This window comes from Colossoma macropomum, unplaced genomic scaffold (assembly GCF_904425465.1).
Source record: "Colossoma macropomum unplaced genomic scaffold, Colossoma_macropomum, whole genome shotgun sequence".
In the NCBI taxonomy this organism is placed as follows: domain Eukaryota; kingdom Metazoa; phylum Chordata; class Actinopteri; order Characiformes; family Serrasalmidae; genus Colossoma; species Colossoma macropomum.
In genome coordinates, this window is record NW_023494807.1 from 29,685,731 (window position 1) to 29,712,647 (window position 26,917).

Here is a 26,917-nt window from a genome sequence, read left to right on the forward strand (position 1 = left end):
AACCCTCCACCACCAAGAGCCACCTGGTCAGAGCGATTCTGGAGTCCATCGCGTTCAGGTGAGTTTGGGGAACAGCGTGTTTTGTATGGGAGCCCAATCCTTTCCTTGTTTCTGGCTGTAAAGTCAAAATATTTACTGATTGTCTTGGAAATAATTTCTCTCTTTAAATATTGACTTGGTATCTCATAGTAATGACTTATTATCCCAGAGTAATTACATACTTTCCTGGAATTTATAAACTCATTTATTTTCACATAGTTTCTGAAAATCTTATCTAAATACATCAGTTTTTGAGAAATAAGTCAGTATTTGTATATTTGCTGATGTACAAAGAGAAAGTGGAAAAAACACAGGTGTTCTGTAAAGCGTGTCCCTCATAACAGCCGGAATGAAGAACACCGAGCACGGACTGTTAGAACATCCTGCAGTATTAATTATGCTTTATGTCATATTTCAGGAATAAGCAACTGTTTGATGTGATGCTTCGAGAAACTCGCATTCCCATCATGAAAATAAGGTACTTTTACTGGGCTTTCGTCATGATATGGGAACATAAGATATCAAATACATAACAAGTTATTTATACTGTTATATAATGTGTGAATGTGTCGTTTGTGTAAATGTGCCTGTATTTGTACATCAGTCCATCCATCCATCCATCCATCCATCCATACTGTCAGTCAGTCAGTCAGTCCATCCATACTGTCAGTCAGTCTATCCATCCATCCATACAGTCGGTCAGTCAGTCCATCCATCCATACAGTCAGTCAGTCCATCCTTCCATCCATAAAGTCAGTCAGTCCATCCATCCATCCATACAGTCAGTCAGTCCATCCATCCATCCATCCATACAGTCGGTCAGTCAGTCCATCCATCCATACAGTCAGTCAGTCCATCCTTCCATCCATACAGTCAGTCAGTCAGTCCATCCATCCATACAGTCAGTCAGTCCATCCATCCATCCATCCAGTTAGTCCATCCATCCATACAGTCAGTCAGTCCATCCATCCATCCATACAGTCAGTCAGTCTATCCATCCATCCATACAGTCAGTCAGTCAGTCCATCCATCCATACAGTCAGTCAGTCTATCCATCCATCCATACAGTCAGTCAGTCCATCCATCCATACAGTCAGTCAGTCAGTCTATCCATCCATCCATACAGTCAGTCAGTCCATCCATCCATACAGTCAGTCAGTCAGTCAGTCCATCCATCCATACAGTCAGTCAGTCTATCTATCCATCCATCCATACTGTCAGTCAGTCAGTCCATCCATCCATACAGTCAGTCTATCCATCCATCCATACAGTCAGTCTATCCATCCATCCATACAGTCAGTCTATCCATCCATCCATACAGTCAGTCAGTCCATCCATACAGTCAGTCAGTCAGTCCATCCATCCATACTGTCAGTCAGTCAGTCCATCCATACTGTCAGTCAGTCAGTCCATCCATCCATACTGTCAGTCAGTCCATCCATCCATCCATACAGTCAGTCAGTCTATCCATCCATCCATACAGTCAGTCAGTCAGTCAGTCTATCCATCCATAGTCAGTCAGTCTATCCATCCATCCATACTGTCAGTCAGTCAGTCCATCCATCCATACAGTCAGTCTATCCATCCATCCATACAGTCAGTCTATCCATCCATCCATACAGTCAGTCAGTCCATCCATACAGTCAGTCAGTCCATCCATCCATACAGTCAGTCAGTCTATCCATCCATCCATACAGTCAGTCAGTCTATCCATCCATCCATACAGTCAAGTCAGTCCATCCATCCATCCATCCATCCATACTGTCAGTCAGTCAGTCCATCCATCCATACTGTCAGTCAGTCAGTCTATCCATCCATCCATACTGTCAGTCAGTCAGTCAGTCTATCCATCCATAGTCAGTCAGTCTATCCATCCATCCATACTGTCAGTCAGTCAGTCCATCCATCCATACAGTCAGTCTATCCATCCATCCATACAGTCAGTCTATCCATCCATCCATACAGTCAGTCTGTCCATCCATCCATACAGTCAGTCAGTCCATCCATACAGTCAGTCAGTCAGTCCATCCATCCATACAGTCAGTCAGTCAGTCCATCCATCCATACAGTCAGTCAGTCTATCCATCCATCCATCCATACTGTCAGTCAGTCAGTCCATCCATCCATACAGTCAGTCAGTCTATCCATCCATCCATACTGTCAGTCAGTCAGTCCATCCATCCATACAGTCAGTCAGTCCATCCATCCATACAGTCAGTCAGTCCATCCATCCATACAGTCAGTCTATCCATCCATCCATACAGTCAGTCAGTCCATCCATACAGTCAGTCAGTCAGTCAGTCCATCCATACAGTCAGTCTGTCCATCCATACAGTCAGTCAGTCCATCCATCCATCCATCCATCCATACAGTCAGTCCATCCATCCATCCATACGGTCAGTCAGTCCATCCATCCATACAGTCAGTCAGTCAGTCAGTCAGTCAGTCCATCCATCCATCCATCCATACAGTCAGTCAGTCCATCCATCCATCCATCCATACAGTCAGTCAGTCAGTCCATCCATCCATCCATACAGTCAGTCAGTCCATCCAATCAGTCCATCCATTCATCCATCCATTCAAGTCCATCTATCCATCCATCCATCTAATCAGTATATCCATCCATCCATATATCCATCCAGCCAGCCATCCATCCATCCTTCCAGTCCGTCCATCTATCCATCCACCCATCCATCCATCTCTCTGAGTGGTGAATTGCAGTGTAGACCTGCTGACAGTTCATTAAAGCGTTCACTTCCTGTGTAAAACAGCTGCTTGTTTGTGTGTTGTTGATGTTTACAGGGCAGACGGCGGCGTCTGTACGAATGATTTCATCATGCAGTTGACCACAGACCTGCTGGGACGAAAGATCTCGCGGCCCGCTCATTTCGACATGTCCTGTCTGGGGGCTGCGTTCGTGGCTGGTTTAGGAGTGGGTAAGAAAAGATTCATACAGATAAAGTCATAGATTTAAGAACCAGTAAAGCTGCATTTTAAAAAAAACTATCAAAAACTGTGAATACAGTGATTTTTATTCGATATTTGGCACTAAATCCAGTTAAACGGGGCTAATTTTCCTCTCTGTATAATGAAAGAGGCAGCTGGTCAGTTTTATATGAGTACTGACGATATACACAATATATTCCCCAGCCTTACTTTGCTGAGCGAACGGATGAGTGAACGCTGGTTAAAACTTTAACATTAGCCTTGTTAGGTTTGCTTAAAGCAGCTAATATTGGACACATAAGAGAAACACAGTTAAAAGCACCTACATAAATTTCTACATCAGTATAGTAGTGTACTTTTTCTGAACTGTCTGTATTCTGTTTTGTTTTTATTCTAAGTTTCATGTTTATTGTACTGTATTGTCTGCACTGTGTTTATTGTATTGTCTCGCCCTTGTGTTCCTGTGTTGGTCCTGAAGGAATGTTTTTGTTTCACTGTGTACTTGTATAGAGCTTAGATGACAATAAAGCCTCTTGAACTTATGCTTTACCCTGCGGATCACATGGATTAACCAGTGTCGCAGTGTTCAGCAGCAGAAATGATACAAACAATATTTTTCACAGATCCTTATGAAGAACAGTATCAGCTGTGATGGACCAGTTAATAAAAGCAGTTATTTTAATAATATAGGCTTAATAAAAGCACAGAAAAACATTATTAACTGCTGTTTTATTTCGGTTTTTCCTAGTAGCTCACCACCCCACTAAAATCACCAGCTCTAACATGGTCACCCCGTTGAAAACGTTCTGCCTGGGAGCCCCTGCATTTCTGTTATTTTCACTGGGTAACTATTTCTGTTCTCTCTGTTCTTTCCAGGTTACTGGAAGAGTAAAGAGGAGCTGAAGAAGCTGCAGACGACCGACCGTCTCTTTGCACCTCAGAGTGGAAAAGGCGGCGGCTGTAAGGACGGAGTTTATAAACCTGTGCTGCAGAGCTGGGAGGAGGCCCTGCAGAGGTCCATGCACTGGTACAGCCAGCCTTAATGATCTGATACACTGGAGTTTCCAGTTTATTGAGTCCACCTCGCTTGTATCTGCGCTTATTGGCCATTTTATCAGAAACCCCTTCCCTACAGATGCACTTTGTAGGTTAACAGTTACAGGCTGTAGCCCATCTGTTAGTACCCCATTCATCAATGGAAGGGGGCCACCACAGGACCACTGTTGAAAAGATATTATTTGGACGGTGGGCCATTCTCATGGTATGCTGCGAGTTTATCAAGCATGGTGGCATGGTTAATTATACAATTTCCAGTCAAAATGTCACTTAAAGGCAGGTTATTCATTGTTAGCACCAGGAAACAAAAACAGAAACATATTTTGTAATAGAAAGTTGCATATAAGCCTTAATGACTAAATATAATCTCAAAGTTTCCTTTCTTTTTCAGAAGACTAAGTTCAGTCGTAGAAGAGGTTTTGCATTTTTTGCTTTATCTAATCTCCTCAAAAATATCTTCAATAACTTGTACCTGATGGATAACGTTGCATGTCGCTGCTGTCAGAACAAAACTTTGTATCTCCAAAATGGTGACTTTACAGGAGAAGGAAAAAACCTACTTTACTTTTAATGTAAGTCAATGGAACCAGACGTTTCTCCATGTAATTTTGGGCCGTTTCTTTTAGTCCGTTCATCATGAAATTTACACACAATATAAAGGACAACAGGCGATTTCAAAATATGTCAAAAACTGAAAAACAACAAAAATGGAGATACGAGCTTTTGTTCTGACCACAGCGATATGACTGTATATGGTAGGTGTTTCCAATAAAATGGCCAAAGAGCATAGATAAAAAGTAGGCGGGGCTACTAAGTGGAAGCTCGGCATACAGGCAGTATAGTTAACTGGACATAAATGACCGGAATCGACCTGGAATCAGCCAGTTTGAAGAAGAAGAGAACTCATCAAACACAAATCAGTCATCTTCTCATCGTCTGTCCAGTCAAATACCCACGGAGACGCGAATAAGGATTTAGCGAGGACGCCTTTTCTGGTTTCCATAGCAACAGCCGACAGCATCAAGTCACTCTTTTCATGCCACGGTGAAATTTTTACCAAATCCAGACGGTGTGGGAATCAAGATGGTTTGGAAATCAAGACTAAACAGGGTAAGACAGGTTGAGCCTGGTCCTAGGCCTGAAACAGAGGAACTGTTGTGCACCAAGGTGGCACATTGTCACCTTACGTGATCGACTGGTGTTCACTGTGCTGCGTTCTCGAGGAATTCCTCTGCGTCTTCACTGAGAACGACGGTACCAGCTACTTGGTGAATTTATCCCACATCAAACAAAACTGCATTCAAAGAAACAATCATATTCCTTCCTGCAGTATTTCCATATAAACTCTGCTGCCTTAGCTGAACCTGCTAAATGCTGCTTATTTCTCTGCTGGGCTTCACTGGATTTGAGTACTATTGACAGCTGACATTGAAAACAGGTCCATAGTGGTCATTAGACATTGCCCTTTTGCTCACGGAAGTTAAAGAGCAACTTTTAAGTAAAGTTTACAAGTTTAAAGGGGGGAAAATACATGCAAGCTGTGATTAAGCACAACATTTTTTTTCATACCTTTTATTTTTTAATAAGAAAAAAATCTCACTGAGATTTTAAATCTCTTTTACAGGACAGTCCAAGACAGGCAGCAACACATGACAAATTGTTCCCACAAAACAAATAATACAAACATAAAACCGTTTAAGACACTCACAAACAGTGTACAAATAAATAATTACTGTTTATTTGCAAAGTTTAAAATATTGGTAAAAAACATAATGTAATTTATGTTTTATGTTTTTCCAATATATTAAACAAAAAATAAATAGAATTTGTGCACAATTTGTAAACTTTGGCATATATGACATATATTAGACCTAAAAACGTTTGTTTTGTTTTTTAATTTTGAGGTAATGCAAGCCTAACCTAAGTGCAATTACGTTTTTAGGCCTAAATGCATTTAATTTAAGTGTGTTTTTATTTTCATGTCTTGTAAGTTGGACCTAAATCTTACTTTTTGCAAAAAAATAGTTTTTCTGGAAAACCACCACAGCAAACTCTGAGCAAAATGACGACATCGTGTTCTTAACTGTTCAAATATTTATAGTTTTATAGCCTCGTCTGCTAATATGATAAACGTAGCAGAGCGGCTGTGAGGATTCACAAGTAGGCCATCAGGACTTTGTTCACCGTTCAGACAGAACAGCGTACAGAGGCCACGCCCACTCTATTAATGTTTATCTCTGACTAGTAAACACAGCGTGCTGAGGAATAGGATCTGTAGATGTTTAGTGAGGATGTTTATGACCGGCTGACCTTAAACGGCCTTTGGATAGAAAATAATCTGACTGGACCAGCTGTGCACTGCGCTGCTTATGAATTGGATGGATGGATGATCTGATTGGATGGATGGATGGATGGATGGATGATCTGATTGGAAGGATGGATGGATGGATGATCTGATTAGATGGATAGATGGATGGATGGATGATCTGATTGGAAGGATGGATGGATGGATGGATGGATGATCTGATTAGATGGATGGATGATCTGATTGGACGGATGGATGGACGGATGGATGGATGATCTGATTGGAAGGATGGATGGATGGATGGATGGATGATCTGATTAGATGGATGGATGGATGGATGGATGGATGGATGGATGGATGGATGATCTGATTGGAAGGATGGATGGATGGATGGATGATCTGATTGGAGGGATGGATGGACGGATGGATGGATGATCTGATTGGAAGGATGGATGGATGGATGGATGATCTGATTAGATGGATGGATGGATGGATGGATGGATGATCTGATTAGATGGATGGATGATCTGACTGGATTGACAGATGGATGGATGGATGGATGATCTGATTGGATGGATGGATGATCTGATTGGATGGATGGATGGATGATCTGATTGGATGGATGGATGATCTGATTGGATGGATGGATGGATGGATGGATGGATGGGTGATCTGATTGGATGGATGGATGGATGATCTGATTGGATGGATGGATGATCTGATTGGATGGATGGATGATCTGATTGGATGGACGGATGGATGGATGGATGATCTGATTGGATGGACGGATGGATGGATGGATGCTTTATTGATCCTGAAGGAAGTTTAGCAGCCAGTATGAGTCACACAACCCAGGACAGCACTAATAATAAGGGGAAACAATATGAAAAGAAGAAGAAATACAGAAAACCCATCTACAGACATATATACGAATAGAAATAAACAAAAATCTGCAATATGATCTACAACCCGAGATGAAAAACGCAGTGCAATAACAGCATATAATGACAATACTGAATAAATATATGCATATATTTAATTATTATTAATTAATTAATTATAATGAAGAATTGGGATACATGTGAATCTTCCTTTAAGTGAAACTGAGAGCGGCGACTCTGATAAACAGCACAAGGCGCTGAAACAACATTCTTAACTTTCAGTTTATCACGCTTTGGTTTTATTTAACTTTCTTTACATCAGTAACAGTGGCTAACGTTAACTGTCTGGCTAACTAACTTAATTACGTGTTTACGTTTCAGCTGTGTGCATAGGGTCGGTTGCTAGGTAACAGACACGACAGTTGATTGTCGACTTCAGTCGAGTAAGTTAAGATTTCCTAACTTTGGATAAGAAAAGATCCTGTAAGATAAGATTCCTAAATTAAGATCAGATTTGCTTCTGTAATACGAATTTGTGAAAAATCTTGACCTGTCAGATCTTAAGTTAAAACAAAAAGATGAGAATTTTCTGTAATACGGCCCCGGTCTGCGGCAACTGACCTGCGGACAGGACCCTGTCTAATTGTCTAACTGAATTTATTTTAATTAGCTGTGCGTCTGTTTGTCTATTATAAATATTTAATAAAAATATTTTCACAAAAAAAAAATCAAGTGAAATGATCTCACTGTATCAGTAGATAATTTAACTTGTTTTTAGCGTATTCCTTACAAGCAAAATGATCTGCAAATGCATTGAGATCATTTACTTGATAAACTCACTTAAAACAAGTAAAAAGTGTCAAGAAATAAGTTAAATAGTCTTATAATATTCAACAACCACCCCAAAATGATAAATATGAGACAGATTGACGAGATTTCAGATCATTTGACTTGACAAGATGCAGCCTTTCAGCTTTTATCAGGCGTAAACCGGCATATAAAGGAGGAGAACGCATGTCTGAGCTGCTCAGTTTTGCCTGTGGTGAAAATGTGAATTTCTTCTTTAAAATGTTTCGGCAGGTTAGTGTTTTTAGGAACGTAACAGAATTACACTTAGTGTATTATAGTGTGTGATTAATATTGTGATCAGTGTTGTTTACATAGTGGGGGAGTGTGATGAACTGCTGATTCTCTCTAATTGTTTTGTTTAACTTTTTTTTTTTTTGGCTTACATCTCCTAAGTGAGCGATTCCTTCATCATTGCATTGACACGTGAGCAGTTTACAGTGTTCCCAGTTCACTTTTTTTTAAGTTTTTAATCAATTTACTAGTTTTTTTTTTTCAGAATTTTAGTGCTAAAGTTGGTGCTGAAATTCCAGCTCAGCTGTAGTTCAGTGATGTGGATGGAGATGTGAGTTACTAGCAGGTTTTAAAGGGCTTTTTAATGAATGTTAAGCCATAAATGTATTGTTTATAGGATTATGAGCCAGATTTGTGGACATTAAGCCTAATCTCTGACTAAAGCGCTGTGGTTTAGTCTGTGGGCTTAATCTGGGTAATAATTATGAAGTTATATGTAATCTATAAACCATGAACTGACAATTTAGTCTCAAACTCATTTTTATCTGGTTCATATTTACAGTCATAATTGCGTTTTTCATCTACAGACCGCGAAGACTGTGAGCCTGTAAAAGGGCACGTTTTTAAATAATAATAATAATTCTTTTAGGGACCCTGAGTAAGAGTGACGGATCAAAAAGGCGTAGCACTGTGGCGCTAATGCAGAGAAAACCACGTATCTCCAAAATAATCTCTCAGGTCGGGGTGGGAAAGACATTAATATATTTTTTACATGTATTGTTTATTCTGTATTTTACATATTGTACATACTTTTGCATAGTTTTGAGCTCAGCGAACAAAACCGCAGTGTTTAGAGTTAGATTTACATGAAAGCCAGCTTTATGTATTTGAAACATATTTTTAAAATGTCCAAAATGGAGATATGTGGTACTTTGTAAAGTGACGTCACACCTGAATGCCTTTATCAGCGTAACACTGCTTTAGAGTCGAGTTTAAAAGTGTTTAATATTGATAATTATGCCATAGGAAGTGCCTTTTAGAGAATTTAGAATTTCTAATTGTCATTTTATGTAGAAAAAAATAATATTCATCAATTGTTTTGTCTTATTTTATTTTATTGCTGGCATGTTTTGTGTAGTTTGGAAATTTTGCATGTAAAACAAGCAGGAAGAGTTGTTTAACTTAAAGTACACTCTTAAAGGGGAGTACCACTAACTTAAAAAAAAAGAACTGCATAATTAAATGGTTAAAATGTAAACAGAGTCGTTCAGAGTGGTTTGGTGTGAAACACTCCTTTCTAGAGAAACTTACAGAGTCAGAATTGTTCACAGTGGTGGTGATAAGAACCAGACGTCCCTAAAAGCTCCCTCACAGAAAGTTACTACATGAAATGGTTATGAATTCACTGCCTGATGACTGAAACACTGTTTTATGATAGTTTAAGGAGATTTTGGCCTTAAACTCCATTCATGGTGGAGGGATACATGCTAAGGCAAAATAGTCCCCAAAGAAAACTTATTATTTCAGATTTTCCACTATTTTCCCATCATCAACATTCCATATAAACTCAGAAGACTCGTGTAGGTTCACTGGTGGTTTTGGATAGTAAATAAAATGTCTATATTTGTGTTGTAGTCATGGCGACCCCTGGTTCCTATCACCACCACTGTAAAGACATCTGAACCATTTCACACCAAACCACTCTGAATGACTCTGTTTACAGCTCACACACTGAGTTATGCAGAACATTTTGAAAAATCTGAGGGATTTCTGATTTATTTAAACAGATTGGGTTAGTCTTAGTCTGAATGATGCCACAAATGGTGATACTGCACTGAAAGCTTCAAAGTTCACATATTTTTAACCTTCATAATCTTTACGTAATCACAATGTGACCCTTGACCATTTGTACCTTAGCTATGTTTTGGAAAAAATCCCAAAGGTTTTAAGTTCAAGTCCAATGACAGTCGTGGACACAAACTGGAGTTTTAAAGCAGTGTGCCTTCCTACCGTTCGTCAAACTGCCCGGCCTTTTTTTGTCCTTTTTCGTGCAAAAAAATAAGGGAGTACTCTGGAATTTTTCAACCTAATCTCCATCTGCTTCCCCTGTACCGTACAGTCATTTAGAACAGAGGCTAATTTCAAAACATTTCCCTGGACTTAGGAAAGAGCAGAAAACCTGTTGACTCAAAACAAGTTGCTTCAGCGTCTGCCCACTGGGTTCCATTACAGCTGACTCGAGTCAAGGGGTTTTCTGTTCTTTTCTAAGCTCAGGGACCCATGTTGAAATGACTGTCTGTGCTAACTGACCATGTGATACACATGCAGGAGATATAGGTTAAGTGGGTGAATGATGAAGTATTCCTTTAACAGTTGCTTTGAACACTTTGCTGATACTGATCGGGGCCTAACCAAGTTTTATTGCACTCTCTGACTGTGAACACTAAAACCAATTGTAGCTCAGTCAAAGCTGTGTGATTTTAGGCAGGATTATGATATCGTTTCATTGGAGAGAAACATAATTGGCTAAGATTTGTTCCTTTTGGATGTACAGTAACAGAATTGCTAAATAAAATGTGTATAAATTACCTGTTGTGTGTTCATTTTATTAAGATGGAACGAAACAGTGTCACAAATATGAGAAAGGATAGTGTGAGCATAAAATTATAGTAATAAATACAACCCCATTTCCAAAAAAGTTGGGACGCTGTGAAAAATGTAAATAAAAACAAAATGCAATTATGTGCAAATCATTTAAACCCTATTTCTAAATAGCCTAAATTTCATTGAAAATGCTTCAAAGACAACATATCAAATGTTGAAACTGAGAAATTTTATTGTTTTTTGAAAAATATTTGCCCATTTTGAATTTGATGCCAACAACACGTTCCAAAAATGTTGGGACGGGGGCAACAAAAACTTTTTTAAACTGGTGAAGTTGTGTAATGCTAAAGAAAACATCTGGTGGTTAATTGGCAGGTCAGTAACATGATTGGGTATAAAAAAAGTATCTCAGAGAGGCGGAGTCTTTCAGAAGTAAAGTTGAGGAGGGGTTCACCACTGTGAAAGACTGCATGATCAGATACAACAATTCAAGAATAACATTTCTCAACGTAAAAACTTTTGTTTTTCCTCATCTACGGTCCATAATATGATTAAAACATTCAGATAATCTGGAAGAAACCATATATAAACAGGATCCAAAAATGCTGCCACCTTCTCTGGGCCCGAGCTCATTTAAAATGGACTGAGGGGAAGTGGAAAAGTGTCCTGTGGTCCAACGAATCAAAATTTGAAATTGTTTTTGGAAATTATCCTCTGGGCTAAAGACCACTCAGATGGTTATTAGTGCACAGTTCAAAAACCAGTATTCGTGATGGTCTAGGGGGGCATTAGTGCACATGGCATGGGTGACGTGCACATCTGTGAAGGCACCATTAATGCTGAATGATATATACATGTTTTTGCAACATATGCTGCCATCCAGACGACGTCTTTTTCAGGGAAGGCCTTGTTTATTTCAGCAAGACGATGTAAAACCACATTCCGCATGCATTACAACAGCATGGCTAGTAACCTGTCCAGACCTGTCACCACTGATAACATTTGGCACATTATAAAATGAAAAATGCGAAAAAGGAGACCCCGAACTGTTGAGCAGCAAGAATGGAAAACATTTCACTTTCTAAACTACAGCAGTGTCTCCTCAGTTCCCAAACGCTTACAGAGTGTTGATAAAAGAAGAGGTGATGAAGCACAGTGGTAAACAGGCCCCCGTCCCAACTTTTTTGGAATGTGTTGTTGGCATTATGAGAATGCCGACCTGTAATGTATTGGCGAGTCTGTTGAACAGCCATGTAGTGAACGGTAAGCATGTCACATAAAAAAATGCTGGATAAATATGGTCTATGTAATCTGCTGATCAGCCATATAGTTGGCTGTAAGCATTTCAGAAAAAAGGATGATGGTAAATATTGAAATTGATATGGTGTTCAAATATGAACATTAGCCTCAGACATCAGACTGTACAACTGCTCTAATTCATCTGTTCCTCATGCATTATCGCACATCTATGTATCTTCTGCACTGACTTTATTACTGTACCCTTTTACACTTCACTGTATTTTACAGCAGGACTGCACTGGGTACTTTATAACACTGCACCTGTGAACTACATCGTCTGAAGATTACTGTTAATAAGATGTAATGACACTTGATAATAACACTGGAACGCTAACTATAACAGGAACTGTCACTCCAATACCCAAGCTATACTCAATTGAGCTGCACTCTTAAAATAGATGGTTCTTCAAAGGTTCTTTAGTAAAGAAAATGAGCACTCAAAGAACCATTTGCATGATCAAAATTCTTTGCACCATGAAAGGGCTCTTAAGAACGTGCTGTAGATGGTTCTATATAGCATCCAAAAGGGTTCTTTTGTTGTTACGATGTCAAGCTTGTAATAATTGAAGAATCCTTTTCAAGATGGTTCTTTATAGAACCATCTATAGCACATTCTCCATCAACCTGAAGAACGCTTTGATGATGCAAAAGGTTCTATGAGTGTTTATAGTTCTTTGTAGCACCAAGTTTTTTGCTAAAGAACCCCTGAAGAACCTGTTTTAAGAGTATATAGTTTTATTTATATATATATATATATATATATAAATTATCTAAATATGTATACATATATATATATACACCGATCAGGCATAACATTATGACCACCTGCTTGTTTCTACACTTATTGCCCATTTTATCAGCTCCACTTACTATATAGGTGCACTTTGTAGTTCTACAGTTACAGACTGTAGTCCATCTGTTTCTCTGCATACTTTGTTAGCCCCATTTTACCCTGTTCTTCAGTGGTCAGGACCCCCATGGACCCTCACAGAGCAGGTACTATTTGGGTGGTGGATCATTCTCAGCACTGCAGTAACACTGATGTGGTGGTGGTGTGTTAGTGTGTGTTGCGCTGGTCTGAGTGGATCAGACACAGCAGTGCTGCTGGAGTTTTTAAACACCTCAGTGTCACTGCTGGACTGAGAATAGTCCACCAACCAAAAATATCCAGCCAACAGCGTCCTGTGGGCAGCGTCCTATGACCACCAATGAAGGACTAGAGGATGATTAGCTCATACTGTACAGCAAGAGATGAGCTATACATCTACAAGGTGGACTGACGAGGTAGGAGTGTCTAATAGAGTGGACAGTGAGTGGACACAGTGTTTAAAAACTCCAGCAATGGAATGTACAACTGTGGTTTTAAGGTCTGAATGTGAACCTTAAATAAGTGTTTTCAGGTGAAAAGTTTGTATTTGTACCTTTTCATAACCGAATGTTTTAAAACAGAACAGTAAAATAAAAGCCTGGAGACGAGACGGGGTGTGTGGAGTCAGTACAGCTTAGAACATATCATTTCAGTGGATTATGGTTCAGTTATGTTCCGTGACTGAAGGTATTGAGATGTACCCTTGAGGGTTCCACCCCAGTGACAAGAGGGGAACTGCCACAGAGACAGTTTGCACCTTTCTGAAAGTGAAATGTGAGGGGTTTGTGTCTTCTTTCAACACCTGTGTTTCTGTGACAATTCCCACTGTGATAAGTGAAGATGCTCTATTATTAATGTAGGGGATTTTAAGTTTTGTCTCCTAGAAGATATTCTCTGGACTGGAGTCTCATCACCAGGCCCATTTCCAAGAAATGTTTAGGATTATTTTCCAAAAAGGCAAAATTCTTTTGACATTGAGATTGTGAAGTCCTATAAGTACCTGGGTGTTCACCTCAACAACAAGCTGGACTGGACTGACAACACAGCTGCCCTCTACAGGAAAGGCCAGAGCAGGCTACATCTCCTGAGGAGACTCAGGTCCTTTGGCGTGCAGGGGGCCCTTCTCAGGACCTTCTTCGACGCTGTGGTGGCATCAGCCATTTTTTATGGAGTGGTGTGCTGGGGCAGCAGCATCTCCATTGCTGACAGGAAGAGACTGAATAAGATCAGGAAGTCCAGCTCTGTCCTGGGATGTCCTCTTGACCCAGTTGAGGTGGTGGGGGACAGGAGAATGAGGACTAAGCTAACAAACATGCTGAAGAACCTGTCCCACCCCATGCACCGCTCTCTGACAGCACTGAGCAGCTCCTTCAGTGCCCGGCTGCGGCACCCGCGGCGCGTGAAGGAGAGATACCGCAGGTCCTTCCTCCCAGCCGCTGTCAGACTCTATAACAGTCACGGCACTGAGTAGACAGTAGTTTACAATTACTTTCCATGTGCAAGAACTCTCAACATCACTGCCACAGCACTTTACTGTGTGCAATATCTCAACCCACCATGCGTAGTATATTCACTGCGGATCACTGTCAATATGTTTACCACCATTATGTGCAATTATGTCAAGTGCAATATTTCTCCATTTATTTACTGTTTATTTATTTGCTATTTTATTCACTGTGCAATACTCACTACAATACATACATTTCTACATTTCTAAATTTAAATTTAATACTTTGTATATTTTTCTTATAATCTTTGTACATATACATATATATCTTTATACTTTTATTGTTTATTCTATTTTATATATTGTTTGTATATTTCCTGCTGCTCTGTCTTCTGTGCTGCTGTAACACCGCAAATTTCCCCGTTGTGGGATTAATAAAGGATTAACTTATCTTATCTTATCTTATCTTATCTTATCCAGTCATGCATGAAAATATGTACCAGTTCCTTGTTTACAATTCCAACACAAATTATCCTTCAACACTTCCATTCCATAAAGCCGTGTCAGAGTAAAGTAATATCTGTGTAACACTTTATATATTGAATTAATTTGGCAGTTACTTTCTTAAGTGTCTCCCATTATTAGACATTGTTACCCCCTGTCTTTGTGTCTTTGTCAATAACATGCTACACATTTTCTTATTGTATTTCATTATTTTTACATTACTTATCTAATATTTTACATTAGTCTTATCTTAATATTTTATTGTTAATATAGAAATTATATTATGGCATTATCTCAATCAGCAGTACTAAAATTATTATGCTGTTAAATATTGGTAATAATAATACTGATTACCCCATTGATCCACCTTACTGGAAGCAATTTCAGCCAGCAGATGTTAAATATGCAAGCGTACTGCCCTCTGATTGGCTGGCGGCGCTGTCAATGATCGCCCTGTGGGTGGGTCGAGAGGGAGTGAAATGGCGACCCTGTCTGTTAGCGAGCCACAGGAGATGGAAGGTGAAAAATAATAATCCGTTTATTCCGAGCTTCGGTGTTGCTGTGTGAGGGAGCGGGCCCTGTTTTGTTCGTGTTGTCCTCGTCTTTAAGCTGAGGGGGGTTTTGTTTCTGCAGCTGTCCGCGTTTGTGCGATTTCACGCCATTCATTCAGTGTTTACGTTCACAGCGCTGGTTAGCTTTAGCTTTAGCTTAGCCAGCTGCTAGCGCCCAGGCTGCTCTGATTCCTATATCCTGCTTTAATGTGGGCGTTTTTATTAAATTAGTCATTTTTCAAATCAGTCATTTTTCCCATCTAAGCCATTCAAACTCAGCTGAGCTCGCTAAATTCACTTAGCTAACCCAGCTACGCTGAGCTAACCAGCTAACCTGCATCACTGCTCAACACAGGATGACTAGCTAGTCTATCGACATTATAATGCAAAGAAATATATATTTATATATCATGTACGCTTAAAAACGTGGTTCTTCAGGGGTTCTTCAGTAAAGGGAATGGTTCTAATTAGAACCATGAGTAATATAACTATTTGCATGCTTAAATGCTTCTTTGCATGGTGAAATGGTTCTTCAGATTGATGGATGTGTTGTAAATGGTTCTGTGTAGCACCGGAAAAAGGGTTCTGCTATTGTTAAGATGTCAAGCTTGTATACGATAGAACAACTTTTTTTGGTTCTATGTAGAACCATTTTCAAAAATAGAACCATATACAACACATACAACAACACATCTGGCATTCAGCTGATCTAACCTGCATTACTGCTCAATACAGGATGACTCTAGTCAGTCTGTCCACATTGTAATGCAAAAATTCTATATTTATATATCATGTACATTTAAAAACATGTCTTCAGGGGTTCTTAAGTAAAGGAAATGGTTGTAATTAGAACCATGAGTAATATAGAGAACGATTTGCATGCTTAAATGCTTCTTTGCATGGTGAAATCGTTCTTCAGATTGATGGAGAATGTGTTGTAAATGTGTAGCACCGGAAAGGGTTCTGCTATTGTTAAGATGTCAAGCTTGTGTACAATAGAACAACGTTTTTGGTTCTATATAGAGCCATATACAACACATACAGCAACACATCTGGCATTCAGCTAATCTAACCTGCATTACTGCTCAATACAGGATGACTGTATTCAGCGTATCTGGATTATAATGCAAAAAATTATATCTACATCTATACTCTTAATAAGGGAATGGTTCTACATAGAACCATGTGTTCCACATAGAACTATTTCTTCCTTAAATGTTTCTTTGCATGGTGAAATGGTTCATCAGACTGATGGAGAGTGTGCTGTATGTGGTTCTATATAACACCAAAGTAGGTTCTGGTATTGTTACAATGTCAAGCTTGTAACAATTGAAGAACACTTTTTGGTGCTATATAGAACCACATACAGCACACTCTCCATCATAACTGTTGCCTTTGCTAAAGAGCCCTTGAAGAACCACCTTTTTAAGTGTACATGTAATGCAGTATTATGTTATCAGGTCTAATGCTCACTAACTTTTGACATGCCTTATGGACGGTGAAGACGTCTGTGAACGTTTCCATTTTTCCGTATCGTTGAAATCAGTAGTGGGAAAAGATAGGAATGAGCAATATGATGATATTTTATCATGATAATGATAAAATATCATCACTACTTAAAGAACATTAAACAGTTGCATGTTTCGTAAAAAAAAAGCATAATTAGACCTGTTCATTGGATTTAGTGCAGTGCAGGGTTTTTATAATAATAACAATAATGATAACAACAATGGAAATAATAATAATACGAAAATATAATAATAAAATTACAACAACAATAATAATATAGTATTGTAATTATTAATGAATAATTATTAATTATAACATAGTATTGTAATTTTATTATATTTTGTGTCGTTGTTAGCATTATTATTATTATTATTATATGTGGCACTACATGTTCTAGTCGTAATAATAATAAATAATAATAAGATTATTGTTATTATTATTGTTTATTTTTTATTTATTTTCATATGTGGCACTATATGTTCTATTTTGTCTGTTCCATTTGATTAATCTCAGAAAAACTAAAAATTGTGGTGCATAGTGTTCATCGTGAAAGTGCCTTTGAGTATTGTGATATAATATTTTTGCCATATCGCCCACCCCTGCGGTAAACGTAACGATAATGGTAAAATGTCTTTAAGATTGCACCTTTAAAATGGACTGTATTTTTTATTATGTAATTTCTTCAAGATTAAACCAGAAGTCCAGCCTCCTTCACTTATTACTGCTAGTCGACTGAGTTGATGTTTTTAAGATTTGGAGGTGACCTGCTCACATCCATCAGCTTCTGTTTTATATGAAGCTCTATAAACTGCCTTTCTGTATATTAAAGATGCTGTACAAATAGTTTATGGTGCCTTTTTTGCTAAGAGTGCATTAGACCAAACTGTGGCTTTGCTCTGTGAAGTTGACAGGAGGGGCGAGTCTGAGGAGTCCGGCGATGATGAGACCAAGAGGAAGAGTCTTAATGGAGAGGTTGAGATTGATGCCCAGCAGGCCTCCACAGGTGTGACCCCTGTTCTCAGACCGTTCTGCTCATATGTGATCTAACTTTTTCCGTCTGTTCTTTTGGTTTTAACTTTCACCTCTTTTTCCTGCCCCTCCTTACAGTTCCAGAGGAGTCGCCTGTTGATATGGACACCATAACACTTGACCCTAATGAAGAGGTGAGCAGACAGGATTGTTTGTGGGGTTTTTCTCTATAATAATTACTATTTTTTACTAAGTACAGATGCTTCAGTTACACTTAAAAAAGGAAACCATTTGCACAAAAATGCCATATTTAAGTTTGTTCTTGCAGAGGATGTGTTTTCACTTACAGTAAATAAAAATAAAAACGTGTCATTTGACTGGGGGTGTTCAAACTTTTGCATACGACTGTAAATGATTTCTCCTCAGGATGTGGATCTGGTTCACTGTCGAATTGGGAAGATTGAGGGGCTTGAAGTTTTGCAGAAGGCTAAGGTGAGTGCCTCATTACTGTAACTGGGAAAGATGAATATCACAAGCTTGTATCTGAATTTTAGATTAATTAATATATCGTCACTGTATAAAAAAAAAGCAAGTGTCCATTTTTTATTATGTTTTATTTTTCAAATAGTTTGAGCTCAGCACCTGTCCTTTACATTGTGTGTAATTACATGATGATTAGACCAATAGAAACGCTCCAAAATTACTTAGAATAAAAGTTATATTATAGTTATATTAACTTACATTGAAAGCCAAGAACATTTCTGCCTTCTCCTGTAAAGATACCATTTTGGAGGTATTTGTTTTATTTTGGGTGGCGACGATATTAAAGCCACAAGAGCCACATTGTTTTACTGCAGTTATAGGGTGGTATGTACAAAGTAATGCTGGCTTATAAATTCACTTTAATCGCTGTCACTCACAGCCTTACTGCTTATATAAAACAGTGACAAACAGTTACAATACAGTAAAATACATCCATGTTCAAAGTATTTTATTGCAATAAACCTTTATTCTGCCAGGCAGTTTAGTTCATTAACAGTAGGATGTGGTTATGACATCATAATAATTCAATTTGTAATAACATGCCACATTAATACAGAGTTCAGCTGCTGTGTGTGGTGCATATTCGTGTGTATTGAGTATTTCAAACATGGCTCGTCCAGTGAGTTCTTCAGACCAGAGCTGTCCATTTATAATACTTAATGCTATCCATGTTCTGTTATGTGCACTGTAGACATGTCTTTAATAGCTTTCACTGTAATGACACATGCAAGAAAATACAGACTAAAAGTGCTGTGTGCTGTCAGACTCTTTCTCTCAGACAAAACCTGATCAAAAAGATCGAGAACTTGGAGAGCCTGGCCTCGCTGCGGGAGCTGGACCTCTACGACAACCAGATCCGCAAACTGGAGAACCTGCAGGCCCTCACAGAGCTGGAGTGAGTTACATACGTCCAGCAGCAGGATTTTACTCTACTTAGATCCCATGTGTCAAACACGAGGCCCGCAGGCCGAGTCACGCCCGTGACGCAAACCTATTGTAATTTTCTATTATTTTTAGCCCATTTCACCATGAGCTGCACTACAGTTCCCAACATGCACTGCAACATGATGTGTGCTCCCACCCTCTTACCAACAACGATCTACGGGACAGCACTACAAAAACAAAAAAAAAAGCTGGGTGTCCAGTTCAAGCGAATGGGCAGTTTTAAAAAAACCTGCTGCACACTCAGGACATTTAAAGAGGTTTAACAGTGATCTGCAGCTAATGTAGTCTATCTGTTTAAATAAACAATTTGTTTTTAAATTTAAGATTATTTTTGAATCAATTAGGTATTTAGTGCCTATTTTTGCTGTTGTAGTTTTAGAATATTGTTAATAAACAGTGGCCCGTTTGGGTCGTGGCAAAATGTTCAGTGAAAATAAAATAAAAACACAGCTGGCCCACAGATTTGCAGAGATTTTTAATAGGAATATTAAATAAGGAAAACACAAAAGCAGGATAAAATAACAACAGAAAAGCATATATATATATATATATATATGAAATATTTATAAAAATAAAAAAATTATATGTGTATAACATTACTGTCGGAACAAAACCTTGTGTATCCATTTTTGTTGTTTTTCAGTTTTTGACAGAATTTGAAAATGCCTGTTGTCCTTTACATTGTCTGTAAATTTAATGATGAATGGACCATAAGAAACGGCCCAAAATTACTTGGGAAAATGTCTGGTTCCATTGACTTCCATTAAAAGTAAAGTAGGTTTTTTCCTTCTCCTGTAAAGTTATAATTTTGGAGATACAAGGTTATTTCCCGACAACAGCTATATATATATATATATATATATATATATATATATATATATATATATTCAAAAGTACCCAAAAGTTTGGCCACCTCTGGTCAAATACAGGGAACACCTAAATATAGCATTTTTTTAATAAACAAATCTTAAATGTTCTAGAACAAAATGCCCTGTATATTTTCTCCACATGCTAAACTCAGCTGCTTATATATAAAAAATATGTCTGTGTAGAATATAATATATATATGAGCTGACAACTGATTAAATTACTCCTTCCTGTATGTGACAGGCAGCTAGACGTATCATTCAACCTCCTGAGGAAGATCGAAGGTTTGGAACGACTAACGAAGCTTAAGAAGCTTTTCCTGCTGCACAACAAGATAACCAACGTCGCTAACCTTGAACACCTCACTGGCCTTCACATGCTGGAGCTGGGGTCCAATCGCATCAGGGTGAGTGGGCTTAGGGTCACTGCACTGGTAAGAACATGTTATAAAGTTTTACAGCTACTTTACAAACATCTTTGGTTGATTCACAAAACTGTTCAAGAAAATTACGTTTCAACTACAGTTTGACGCAGAGGCAGCAGGTGGAGATTAAGTTGACTTTACGTGTTTAACAGTTTCACCTGTGTTTGTTTTTTCTTCTAGGTTATCGAGAATCTAGACACTCTTACCTCTCTGGATAGCTTGTTTCTTGGCACTAATAAAATCAGTCAGCTACAGAATCTCGATGGGCTGCATAACCTCACTGTCCTCAGTATTCAGGTACACTTCATTCAGTCTCACTCACACATGCAGGATTGTGAAACGTTGCATCCTTTACATGCTCCTTTCTTCTTCCTTGTCCTCTTACTTCTCCTTCTGCTTGGCAGAGCAATCGTATCACAAAGCTAGAGGGCCTTCAGAACCTGGTTAACCTGCGGGAGCTCTACTTGAGTCACAACGGCATCGAGGTTATTGAAGGCCTGGAGAACAATGTAAGTCCAAAAGAGCTACACAATATACACCGATCAGGTATAACATTATGACCACCTCCTTGTTTCTGCACTCATTGTCCATCTTATCAGCTCCACTTACTATATAGGTGCACTTTGTAGTTCTACAGTTACAGACTGTAGTCCATCTGTTTCTCTGCATACTTTGTTAGCCCCCTTTTACCCTGTTCTTCAGTGATCCACTTGTTCCAGCACAACACACGCTAACACACCACCACCACATCTGTGTTACTGCAGTGCTGAGAATGATCCACCACCCAAACAGTACCTGCTCTGTGAGGGTCCATGGGGGTCCTGACCACTGAAGAACAGGGTGAAAGGGGGCTAACAAAGTATGCAGAGAAACAGATGGACTACAGTCTGTAACTGTAGAACTACAAAGTGCACCTATATAGTAAGTGGAGCTGATAAAATGGACAATGAGCGTAGAAACAAGGAGGTGGTCATAATGTTATGCCTGATCAGTGTATAATGTTTATCATTATCACAACATTGACTTTTGCAATGCTGATGTGGTGAATGTCCAAAATTATACAGACAACCCTTCTGATGCATTAGTTCAGCTTTTTTACGTCCATTTATGACGTGTTTTTATTTTATTTATTGGTTTTTTTAAACTAGGTAAACTAGGAATAAAACAAAAATATAGGCTAATTTAAAACATAAAAATGCAACATATTAAACGAAAGACTTTATAATTTTAAATGATAAAAAAGTAAATATAAAAAATAAAACTATGAAATAATTTAAAATAAAATTATAAAAACATAAAATAAATAAATAAAAAGGGGTGGATATAAAAGAGTAGCAGCTGTAGTATTGCACATGAGGGTATTGCACGTATGTGAATGTAAATGTTTCTGTTGCAATTTAATAATAAATATAAAGTGCATATGAGTGTAAACATGCGTTTGCTTCAGATTACGTCGATAGGCTTGTGAGAAAACAGCTTGGTAGAATGGCTCGGATGGACATTTAAGCTAAATTTATGAACTGTTATCATCCTCGTAACATGCTGCTTTCCGGTACTGTTCCACCCTCAAACTCTGGAGCTGGAGCGCAGGTATTGTAAAATGCCAGTATGCGGGTCCGTATTGTTGGCACGTACCTAAAGTTTGTAAGAGAGTAGTCTGCTCCATCTGCTATGGTCCACCAGTTTCCTACTGAGGCAAACACATGCAAACTGTGGCTTTTGGCGACAAACCACAAACAAGCAAGAGAGACGTGAAGTGACCGTGCAAATTCTCCACGTATGTGCTGATCAGTTTTCATCTGATTATTCTACAGAAGACTGAAACACTCCTTATAACTTCAGTGTGAGTGGGTGGGGCTACGAATGTATTTAAATGTGTTGTTTTTCGTGATGTCACAAAAACAGCAAATTCAAAACGAGCTGTTTTTGAAGTCTAGTTTCCGTACATGGACCGTGTGAACTGGGGAGTGAACAGTACACTTTGAAACTTTTAAATAGTACTACATCAAACTGTACTATTAAGAGGAAACCTTACTTTTTTTTCAGAATGTAATAACATGTCCAAACCGGATGGTTCATATTCCTTAAATAATGGAATGAAGGAAGGGGAAAAAAACTGGGACATGTTCAAATCCTTTCATAACTGCCTCATATAGTTTCAGAACAATTTTGCAATCCAAAAATCATTTCATATTTGAAATCCTCTGTTGGACCCAGAGGGAATTCATGTCACTTTAGATGTGTGTTCATGTCCAGCTTTTTCCTTTTTCAGTTTCCTCCTGTTTCCCCAGAATATCTACAGAGTGATTCTGTCTTTTATCTTCCTCTGGCTCAGTTCCTCTGTTTTCATTTTTTCTTTTTTTACAGAAAAAGCTGACAACCCTGGACATTGCAGCAAACAGGATAAAGAAAATTGAAAACATAAGTCACCTAACAGACCTGCAGGAATTCTGGGTAAGTGTCAATAGCCTTTTTTCACTGTGGGACTGAACGATCCTGAACACAGAGGGTTCTAATGGCATTTCCACCTGAACACGATGTAGGACAGAACGCTTACACTGCAGAAGTGACATCTTAGCAAATTAAATCATATTTAGTCTAGTCAGTTTATCAATGGTGGTTATTAATGATTGGTTGCTACTGATTTCTGGAACTGTGCCGTGATCGGCTGGCGGTCGGTGGTCGTCAGAGCTTTTGCTGCATATAAAAAAACTCGAACAGGACTTTCACTCTAAAAGACGACCTTCATAGTCCGCCAGTACAGCAGCGTTAGCCGAAACACTGCCTGTAATTACTGAATTCTGTCCTTGTTAATGTTCAGTAAGCATGATTAATCACTCTAAGCGAGTGTGGTTTCCTTGCGCGAGTAGTTCTCTTCATGTGCACGAGGGGTTTTCCTCACTAAACTACCAGGAAAACTACTCTCGCGCGAGAGTGGTTTTACTTGCTTGCAAATTTTGAATTGGATTTGACGCCACAGGGGACAAAACAGAAAGCAAGTCCACACCTCGCCATAAAGATGGCTATGCTGAGATAAAATGGACAACTGCAGTTTTCTTCATATCAAACAGTCCTGCTCAACTGGCACAATAAACAAACAGCATTCAAACACTATAAAATCATTTTTATAAATGTTAACTTGCTGATCTACAAAGACAAAAAATCCTGTTCTAGTTTTGAAAAATGTGCATTTCCATCAGAATAAATTCCATCAGTGTTGCTGAAGAACAGAAATGCACAGTAAATCCAAAACGTGGGAAACTGCATTATACACCAATCAGGCATAACATTATGACCACCTCCTTGTTTCTATGCTCATTGTCCGTTTTATCAGCTCCACTTACTATATAGGTGCACTTTGTAGTTCTACAGTTACAGACTGTAGTCCATCTGTTTCTCTGATACTTTGTTAGCCCCCTTTTACCCTGTTCTTCAGTGGTCAGGACCCCCATGGACCCTCACAGAGCAGGTACTATTTGGGTGATGGATCATTCTCAGCTCTGCAGTAACACTGACGTGGTGGTGGTGTGTTAGCGTGTGTTGCGCTGGTACAAGTGGATCAGACACAGCAGTGCTGCTGGAGTTTTTAAACACCTTGTCCACTCACTGTCCACTCTATTAGACACTCCTACCTTGTCGGTCCACTTCGTAGATGTAAAGTCAGAGACGATAGCTCATCTGCTGCTGCACAGTTTGTGTTGGTCATCCTCTAGTCCTTCATCAGTGGTCACAGGATGCTGCCCACAGGACGCTGTTGTCTGGATATTTTTGGTTGGTGGACTATTCTCAGTCCAGCAGTGACACTGAGGTGTTTAAAAACTCCAGCAGCACTGCTGTGTCTGATCCACTCGTACCAGCGCAACACACACTAACACACCACCACCACGTCAGTGTTACTGCAGTGCTGAGAATGATCCAGCACCCAAATAGTACCTGCTCTGTGAGGATCCATGGGGGTCCTGACCACTGAAGAACAGGGTAAAAGGGGGCTAACAAAGTATGCAGAGAAACAGATGGACTACAGTCTGTAACTGTAGAACTACAAAGTGCTCCTATGCAGTAAGTGGAGCTGATAAAATGGACAATGAGCGCAGAAACAAGAAGGTGGTCATAATGTTATGCCTGATTGGTGTAGACTTCTGTGGAAAGGAGTTAAAAGAAGCTGATTTCTTGACAGACCGCTGGCCTCTCATTGCATTTCGCTGTTCTTCTCTGTCTGTATTTTTCTCAGATGAACGACAACCAGATAGAAAACTGGAGCGACCTGGACGAGCTGAAGAACGCCAAAGGTTTACAGACGGTGTATCTGGAGCGAAACCCCCTGCAGAAGGACCCTCAGTACAGGCGCAAGATCATGCTGGCCTTGCCCAGCGTCCGGCAGATCGACGCTACCTTCATTCGCTTCTGACCCCATGACCTCCGGCCCCACCCCCGCCTCCCATAACCCTCCAAATAGACCTCTGAGGCCGGGTCGTCATTTCGTGGCTGGCCGTCGGCGTCCATGCTAGCTTCAGGTCTCGATGGGAAAAATGAGTGGTGTTACTGTCGCACTCTGTGGTGAACGGAAATCTTTCAAAGCCGATGTGTTTTGACCTGTATACAGTTCAGATCCTCTGGATTACGAGGTCATTAATTAATCAGAATGCTGAAGCTAACACTTCTGCACACTGAATTGACATCATAAGACTGGAAGCATCACCAGAACACCCCACACACCAGCGAGCTGTGGCAGGTTAAGGCTGCAGAGTGAGTAGCTGGTGTTATATAGCAGTGTTGAAGTTTAGTATTAGTAGATTAAATGTGCAGTAGTGTTTGCTTATAGCATGTATGTATCAATTTTAGCATATTGAGTGCTTAACAACCTGGAAATTCAGAGAACGCAGTGACATTTGAGGGGAAAATGTACATACGACAAAATAGATCAGCTTTTGGAACTGAAAATATCTTCTCAAGTAAAATCATCTTAAATCTAGTCAACATAACTAATATTTCTCATAAGTTTCTGGTAATAATATTCTAAAATTACTGAATGTATTTCTGGACATTTGTGCTTGGCTCAAAGGATCCATGTTCTGCATTTTGTTATGTATTTTATTTTTTTCCTGCTTGTGTGGTTTCCTGTACCGATTCATTTTTACATGACCATTTTTCTGCCTCCGTTTTTCCCTGGCTGCGCCTTTTAAGACTGATAGGTAAATGAGCTCTGCTCTGATTGGCTGCCCTGAAGAGCTTTTCAGTCTGAAACACCCCTTATAACTTCAGCGTGAGTGTGAGGGGCTAAACTGCTGTAGGCTGAATAGGTGGATATATCGCTGCTGTCGGAAGAAAACCTTGCATTTCCATTTTTGATGTTGACATAATTTGAAAATACCTGTTACTCTTTACATTGTGTATGAATTTCACGATGAGTGGATGAAAAGAAACGGCCCAGAATTACTTGGGAAAAATTCTGTTTCCATTGACTTACATTAAAAGTAAAGTAGGTTTTTTCCTTCTCCTGTAAAGTTACCATTTAGGAGGTTTTCTTCTGACAACAGCGAAATGTAAATGCTTTTTGTGACATCACAAAATTGGTAAATTCAAACCAGGTTGTTTTTGCAGCTTAGTTTCCACATTTGGACTGTAAAACTGGGGAGTAGATGGTACACTTTGAAACCTTACGGGCCTTTAAGTCGTTTTACCGACACTCTTAAAGATGGTTTTTCAAGGGTTCTTTAGTAGAGAACCATGAACACTCAAAAAAACCTTTACATGATTGAAGGGTTGTGAAAGGGTTCTTCAGACTGATGCAGAATGGTGTTTTTAAAAGGGTTCTATACAGCCCCAAAAATGGTTCTGTTTTGTTACGATGTCAAGCTTGTAACAGTAGAAGAACCCTTTCAAAACATATTCTCTATCAATCTGAAGAACCCTTTCACGCTTCAGTCGTGCAAAGGGTTCTTTGAGTGTTCATGGTTCAGTTTAGAACCATTTACTTTACTAAAGAACCCTGTAAAACTGGGGAGTAGATGGTACACTTTGAAACCTTACGGGCCTTTAAGGCATTTTACCTACACTCTTAGGATCTTCAAGATGGTTCT

The 26,917-nt window shown here is 39.1% G+C and overlaps 2 protein-coding genes across 2 annotated transcripts in view; both read left to right on the forward strand.

Annotated features, from left to right (window-relative positions):
- Positions 1-6,509, forward strand: part of gk5 (glycerol kinase 5) — a 23,944-nt gene extending 17,435 nt beyond the window's left edge. Inside the window, exons 13-16 of the mRNA XM_036555819.1 lie at positions 1-58; positions 458-517; positions 2,842-2,975; positions 3,862-6,509. The exon at positions 1-58 is cut by the window's left edge and continues 46 nt beyond it. Coding sequence (XP_036411712.1) covers positions 1-58; positions 458-517; positions 2,842-2,975; positions 3,862-4,028 — 419 coding nt within the window. The 3' untranslated portion in view covers positions 4,029-6,509. The remainder of the gene's footprint in view (positions 59-457; positions 518-2,841; positions 2,976-3,861) is intronic.
- An 8,959-nt stretch (positions 6,510-15,468) lies between these two features.
- On the forward strand, positions 15,469-26,632 carry ppp1r7 (protein phosphatase 1, regulatory (inhibitor) subunit 7). The gene is made up of 10 exons (XM_036556654.1): positions 15,469-15,548; positions 17,994-18,092; positions 18,197-18,252; positions 18,485-18,550; positions 19,366-19,496; positions 20,657-20,819; positions 21,018-21,134; positions 21,242-21,346; positions 23,205-23,291; positions 25,069-26,632. Exons 1-10 carry the CDS (start codon positions 15,509-15,511, stop codon positions 25,243-25,245), a joined length of 1,041 nt encoding a protein of 346 aa, XP_036412547.1. The 5' UTR covers positions 15,469-15,508; the 3' UTR covers positions 25,246-26,632.
- The last annotated feature ends 285 nt before the right edge of the window (positions 26,633-26,917 follow it).

What these genes read in the sequence shown, in the direction of transcription:
- ppp1r7 (XM_036556654.1), top strand. Translation starts at nt 15,509, where the DNA reads ATGGCGACCCTGTCTGTTAGCGAGCCACAGGAGATGGAAG. An exon ending in TCACTGTCCTCAGTATTCAG is followed by an intron (nt 21,135 to 21,241) that starts GTACACTTCATT and finishes TCTGCTTGGCAG; the next exon opens with AGCAATCGTATCACAAAGCT. An exon ending in CAGACCTGCAGGAATTCTGG is followed by an intron (nt 23,292 to 25,068) that starts GTAAGTGTCAAT and finishes TATTTTTCTCAG; the next exon opens with ATGAACGACAACCAGATAGA.